The 7377-nt window shown below is 41.4% G+C and overlaps 1 protein-coding gene across 1 annotated transcript; it reads left to right on the top strand.

Moving 5' to 3' along the window:
• Positions 1-1656: 1656 nt before the first annotated feature.
• On the top strand, positions 1657-6851 carry LOC129179378 (zinc finger protein 771-like). Its single transcript, XM_054772572.1, has 2 exons — positions 1657-1986; positions 3632-6851. The coding sequence occupies exons 1-2, from the start codon at positions 1809-1811 to the stop codon at positions 4948-4950; spliced, it is 1497 nt and encodes a 498-aa protein (XP_054628547.1). The 5' UTR covers positions 1657-1808; the 3' UTR covers positions 4951-6851.
• Positions 6852-7377: the final 526 nt, after the last annotated feature.

Raw genomic sequence — 7377 nt, forward strand, 5'->3', positions numbered from 1 at the left:
AGATCAGAAAGGCACATGGAAGACCCATGTGGAAAAGGTAGAAGAGAAATGTAAGAGGATAATAAACTTAATGAGAGCTGTTACAGGTAAGGAGTGGGGAGCAGATAAACAGTCACTAATATATATATATAGAGCTTTGATGAGAGCAAATATAGATTATGGAAGTTTTGTATATGGAGCTGCAGCTAAAACACATTTAATGAAAATAGAAAGAAATATTCACAAAGCATTTAGGACATGTACAGGTGCAATCACATCAACACCAATTAAAGCAATGCAGGTGGAGTTAGGAGAAGTAGCGTATGACCTGAGAAGAGATCAACTTATGTTGACATACTGGAGTAGACTTAAAGGATGTAGGCATGGACATCTGGCCAAGAATGTGATAGAGGAATGTTGGGAGTATAATACAACTAAAAGTAATAGCTTTGGGTGGGTAATTAAAGATAAAATAGATAAATATAACATCAAAAATATACATATTAATAATTCTACACCCATAAGCAATATTCCTATCTGGCTATTTCCGAAACCTGAAGTTGATATACATATAACAGAGTTAAAAAATAAATGGAAAGATAATAAAAAAGGACATAAGGCAAGTCAATATATTAAAAACAAATATTATGGTTACTTAGATATGTATACAGATGGATCAAAAAGCGAAGAAGGGAAGGTGGGGATTGGAATCTATGTACCATCAATGAATTATAGCATCATTAAAAGATTACCTGACCAGCTCTCGGTTTATACAGCAGAAATGATGGCAATTATTATAGGCTTGCAATGGATAGAGGAAATAAAACCAGATAGAGTGGTATGCTGTGTGGACTCTCTGGCAGCATTATATAGTATTAAAAATATGGAATCAAGTCGAGAGGATTTATTATTAGAAATACATCAAAACTTATTCCAACTACACATGTTAAAAATAGACATAAGATTTTGCTGGGTGCCTGCACATGTAGGGGTGGAGGGGAATGAGCTGGCAGATAAAATGGGAATTAGAAGGAATGAAATGATAGATATACCTGCTGGTAAAGGTGAAGTAAAGGCAATAATCAAAAAACAAATGATGGAGAAATGGCAAAATAGGTGGGATGAGGGTAGTAGCGGGAGAAAGTATTATAAAGTACAAAAATCTATCAGCGCACAAGGGGTGAAGAGGAAAAACAGAAAAGAGGAAATAGTGTTAACTAGGATGGGATTCAATCACACCGGGTTAAATGACAAGATGTTTTTGATAGGGAAATGTAAATCAAAAGTATGTATGGAATGCAAAAGTATAGAGAACGTAGAACACATATTACTACACTGCAAGAGATATAGGGAAGAACGTGTAACGTTAAGGAAAAGAATTAAGAAGATAGGAAGGGAATGGAGCATTGAGGGTATTTTAGGAACAGGTGGGGAGGGGGTAAGAGATATACAGAGGGCAGTGATAGAATATTTGAAGGACACAGGATTATATAATAGAATATAGATAAGTATTAGAATATTTTAGTATTATATTATATAGTATTATATAGTAATATATAGTATTATATAAGTATTATTATTAGGATTATTAGTAGTAGTAGTAGTATAAGTAGTCTCCTCACTATCTAAGATAGCATAAAGTAAGATACTGTATATGGCCCATGTTACATACTCCGGTACAGTAGGTGGCGGTATGCACCTTTTCAAGCCATGGTTGCAACCCGCCATTAAACTAAAAGAAGAAGAAGAAGAAAAAAAAGCGGAAGTTAGCAACGCTTCGAGACAAAGGGCGAAGACGACGAAGCGTAATCCAGTGAAAAACGTTCAAAATGCTGAAAGAGTTGGTGAAGGAGCGACTCATGGCGGCGGCTGATGAAATATTGGCGCTGTTTGAAGGAACTATAGCGTCCTACGAGGAGGAACTTTTCCGAACGAGAGAGGAGAACGAGCGACATCGGCGACATCTGGAAGCTGCTAGCAAGAATCAAATTGTGCTACAACCCAAAGGTATGTTCACTATCATTTTACGTTTACCACATATTCGTTTACTAAAAGGTTTTCCCAAAATGTCAGTTTTTAGCTAGCGTGAGACCAAAAGACATGTGATCACATGAGCAAACATCTACACAGTCAGAAGGTTTCATGTTTTCATTTGGAAATGTTTCATTAAAGCGTAGGACGAGACTAACTTCTAAATATCAAAGAAACACTTTTCTCGTCGCATTTGCGACCTGCCAGCAACACGGATGTCAGCCGTGTCGATTTTCCAATCAACCAATGGGAAGACGACTCGGAGATCTTCGTTTCCGCTCTGGAGTTCTCGCGTGTGTTGCGCATTATGCACAAGCTTTCACTTTATTTGTCCAAAATGCGGCCCAGGGGCCATTCACATTCTAAATATGTAATTGAACAAGAAAACAACAAGAATGGATACTCGGCGGTAATTTTACAAGCGTGAAGTCAAAATATGAAGAGAAGAAAGTTCAAATCTAATGAGAAAATGTCGTAATTTCAGGAAAAATAACGTCATTTTAGAAGCATGAAGTTGAAATATTAAAGAAGTTGTTTTTTCCCTAAAGTTCTAATATTATGAAAAACAACAAACTTTTGGGGAAAATAGGTTGTGAAAAATGATAATTTTACAAGAACAAAGTCATAATAATGAGATGAAAATTGACAAAAGGAAAGTTAGTTGGAAAATTGAAAAAAAAACAGCAAAATGGAAAAAAAGAGGTGTAATTTTATGAGAATAAAATCAAAAAGTATTAAGAGAAAAAAAGCTGTATTCTAACAAGATAAAGTGGCAGTTTAACAAGTGTAACATTATGAGGGAAAACCATGTCCTTGTAGTAGCATAGAGCTGAAATATTACAGAAAAAACATTTTTAAGTCGGAATATCATGAGAAACAAACAAAATTAAATCAAGTTGTCATTTTGGGAAAAGGTTGGGAACAATTTGTAATGGGAATAAAGTCATAATATTACAAGATGAAAATGAGCAAATATCATTTGAGAAGAAAGCTGACATTTTTGTAAAACAACATTACGATGAACAGACGGAAATGAGAGGCAGTTAGCGCCACACGCCCTGTAAGAAATGCCTCTGCAGGTGACGGCCAACGCCCATAGGAGGACATCAACCCAGCAGCGGGACCGATGTCTGCTCCTTTGTGCAAGGAGGACCAGGAACAGCGCTGCCAGCGCCCTTCAAAAAGACCCCCAGCAGACGGCTAATGTGCAAGAACACCGGGATCGCTACATTCGCCCTCGGCCGCCTGTCCTTCATACTGAACATGTCTGGAGACACCACGGAGAACGTTTTGTTGGTTTTGTTGGCTATCTGGTCCGGGGAGGCCTATCCTCGCAGGGCCGCAGTGTGCTCGCCAGATGCACCCTGACCGCCATTTAGTTCCACATGGTCAGACCACATGCTGGTGCATGACAATGCTTCAGCAGTTCCTGCATGATGAAGGCATCGGTGCTATGGACTAGCCTGTGTAGATGTGTCACATCTTGGCGCCACATCGCACCCCAGACTGTCCAGGAGTTGGCTGAGCTTGTGATCTGATTTTTCACGATGATTCTGAATTCAGATCTCGATGGGTTGATGATGTATTTCTGACATGTGTTTGTGTTGTTTGTGTCCTGCAGACGTCCAGCAGCTGATCAGTGGTCAAAACGAAGGTCAGCCTCAAGGGGGAAGCTCCACGTCAAAGCAGGAGGAGCCGCAGCGCCCCCACGTTAAAGAGGAAGAAGAGCAACTCTGGACCACTCGGGAGGGAGAGTGTCTCCGACGGACGCAAGAGGCTGATCTCACCACGTTTCCTCTGACTGTTGTGTCTGTGATGATTCAAGACCATGAAGACAAACCGCCCGAGTCCTCACATTGGTTTTGCCCTTCAGACGTCCAGCAACCGATCGGTCGTCAAGAAAAAGGTCTCCCTCAGCCGCAGGCTCCACAGTCCCCGTGCGTTAAAGAGGAAGAGGAGGAACTCTGGATCACTCAGGAGGGGGAGTGTCTTCTTGTGTCGGATGAGGCTGATCTCACCAAGTCGCCACTGACTGTTGTCACTCTGAAGATCGAAGACCGTGAAGACAAACCACCCGAGTCCTCACAGCTTCATCACAAGCCAAGTGAGGAGGACAGAGGGGCGGAGCTTCCAAACTACATGACCGCAGAAATCGATGGAGACCACCGTGGAGGACCACGAGCAGACAAGCTCTTCGCTCCGCTGTCAGATGGTGACGACGTAACGTCACACTCCCCCGAGGATGAAGACGGGGACGGCACCCGAGAAGCTTTGAGCAGCGATACAGACTGTGAAGGTGACATGAGGACTCGCGCTGACGACAAACACTCTGAATGCTCTAAAAGGAAGACAGGCGACAAACGTTTCATCTGCCCGGTTTGTGCTAAAAGCTTTTCTGTTAAGAGTGATTTTTCTCGGCACATGAGAACGCACACGGGTGAAAAACCTTTCAGTTGCTCCGTTTGTGGCGATAAATTTGCTCTGAGGTCCACTTTGAAGAGGCACATGACGACACACACAGGAGAAAAATCCTTCAGTTGCTCCGTTTGTGGCGATAAATTTGCTCTCGGGTCCACGTTGAAGAGACACATGACGACGCACACGGGAGAAAAACCTTTTAGTTGCTCAGTTTGCGGGGATAAATTTGCTCAGAGCTCCACTTTGAAGACGCACATGACGACGCACACGGGAGAAAAACCCTTTCGTTGTTCAGTCTGCGGCGAGAGATTTTCTCGAAAGCCGTATTTTATGAGACACATGAGAACACACACTGGAGATAAACCCTTCAGCTGCTCAGTTTGTGAGAAAAGATTCTCCGAGAAAAGTAATATGGTATCGCACATGAGAACGCACACAGGAGAAAAACCTTTTAGCTGCTCAATATGTGGTGATACCTTTTCTTGGAAGTCCTCTTTGAATAGTCACCTGCAGAGTCACTGATGGTTTACTGTGGACGTTAAAGCAGAGCTACAGAGGAGGACCAGCAGGGATCTTCAATCCAATCCAATCCACTTTATTTATATAGCACATTTTATAAACACTGTTTCCAAAGTGCTGCACAGACTAGCAAAACCATAAATAATAAGTAAATAAAGGAATGTAAATATAAATAATAAGTAAAAATTACGACAATAGAAATTAAAAGATCAAATAAAAACAAAGAAACGTACTACAATAAAATATTTAAAACAAGAAATCGAAACAATAAAAGCCAAAAGTCCAAGAAGTAGGTAAAAAATAAATAATTTAATTTAATTTAAAAAAACTCAAATAAATAGAACCAATAAAAACTTAAAAAAGAATAAAAGACACAGAGGACCACACGACTCACGCCAAGTTAAAAGCCACAGAATAAAAGTGGGTTTTAAGACGAGACTTAAAGCTTTCAATTGTGGGGGCCGTTTTTACATGAGGGGGGAGAGTGTTCCACAGCCTTCGGCCAACTACAGAAAAGGCCCGGTCTCCCCTGGTCTTAAGTCTGGTCTTAGGCACCACCAGTTGGAGCTGGCCTTCGGACCTCAATGTGCGCGCTGGATTGTAAATTTGGATGAGGTCCGAGATGTACTGCAGGGCCAGTACATCTAAAACGCACAGACAACCAGTGCAGGGAAGCTAAAATTGGGTTAATATGCTCCCTCTTTTTGGTTGCTGTTAAAAGCCGTGCTGCAGAGTTCTGGACAAACTGTAAGCGAGAGAGTCATTTATGGCTTATTCCAGAGTAAAGTGCATTACAGTAGTCCAGATGTGACGAGATAAAAGCGTGCATGGCTTGTTCAAAATGTCGCAATGATAAAAATGGTTTGACTTTGGATAAAAGCCGAAGATGATAAAAACAAGATTTTACAACGGCGTTGATTTGTTTATTAAGTTTAAAATCACTATCAATGATGACGCCAAGGCTGGTGGCTGTGGGACTGACTTGGTTCTTCATGGGGCCCAAGTCCAAGAGGGGGTCATTATTATTAAGGACGATGACTTCTGTCTTCCCCTCATTGAGCTTTAAAAAATTTTGAGCCAACCAGACCTTGACGTCACTAAAGCACTCAAGAAGGGGTGTCAGGGGGGCATGGTCATTTCTTGTAATTGGTAAGTAGATCTGGCAGTCATCTGCATAAAAGTGATAGGAGATGCCATGCTTTCTAAAAATTGTGATAAGTGGGATTAGGTACAGAACAAATAGGATGGGCCCCAGGATTGATCCCTGGGGGACTCCACATTCAAGGGGGGCAGTAGATGAGGTGGAGTCACCAAGTCCCACAGTAAGGCATCTCCCTGACAAGTAAGACCTAAACCAATCAAGGGCAGTCCCCCTGACACCCACACAGTTTTCCAAGCGAGATAAAAGAATAGTGTGGTCCACTGTGTCAAAGGCAGCAGTCAGGTCTAAAAGCACTAAAATGGATGAACCACCAGTGTCAGTCATTAAAAACAGGTCATTAAAAACCTTTAAAAGTGCAGACTCACTGCTATGAAAAGCCCTCTAACTTGACTGGAAGGTGTCTAAAATCCCATTTTCATCTAAAAAAGGCTGCATCTGTGCAAGAACACTTCTTTCTAAAATCTTTGAGATAAAAGGTAGTTTAGAAATGGGCCGATAATTTGATAAAAATCGAAGGATCAAGACCTGTTTTTTTAAGCAAAGGTTCAACAGCAGCCTTTTTACAAAAGGAAGGAACAATACCAGAGGACAGGCTGCTGTTGATGATATTGCACACATAGGGGCCAATAGTTGCCCACACCTTCCTTCAGTTTTATGTACGTTTTGTAATTGTTAGTCGGTGAAGTGAAAATTCCATGGTTGTAATTGTTACATTATTGAGGAGTAGTGTTATAAAATGACTCTTGGGTAACATTTGGTCTTTTCTTGATTGATGATTTCATCCTGGATAATGTGTGTGTTGGGGGGGGGGGGGGGGGGTGTCACAAAAATCTGACATGAATATGATGGATCCTTTAAAAAGACTAGCAGTGTGTGTGTAAAATACACACAATTTCTGTCACGCAGATAATATTAATGAAGTACGGGAGTAAGAAAACTGATCTTCCCTGGCCGCCGCCATCGCGCATGCTATTCAGCATGCTAATCTGTTAAACAGAATTTATTTGACTTTGATTTGGAGCGGCTGGACCGGAGCAGGAGGGGATGGAGAAGAAGAGAAAATAAAACACGGAGGGTGCGGGGATAAGGGGGGGACAAAAAGACAGAGACGAGGACAACAGCAGCAACAACAATAACAGAACAACAGAAACAAACAGGACTACATCAGCAAATATCTGTGACGACTATAAAGACCCTGACGGAAAGGACAAAACAATATCAACAACCACAATGACAATACCGCCCCACATAGCCAGGCCGAGTCCCCA

This window comes from Dunckerocampus dactyliophorus, chromosome 4, assembly GCF_027744805.1.
Source record: "Dunckerocampus dactyliophorus isolate RoL2022-P2 chromosome 4, RoL_Ddac_1.1, whole genome shotgun sequence".
NCBI lineage: Eukaryota > Metazoa > Chordata > Actinopteri > Syngnathiformes > Syngnathidae > Dunckerocampus > Dunckerocampus dactyliophorus.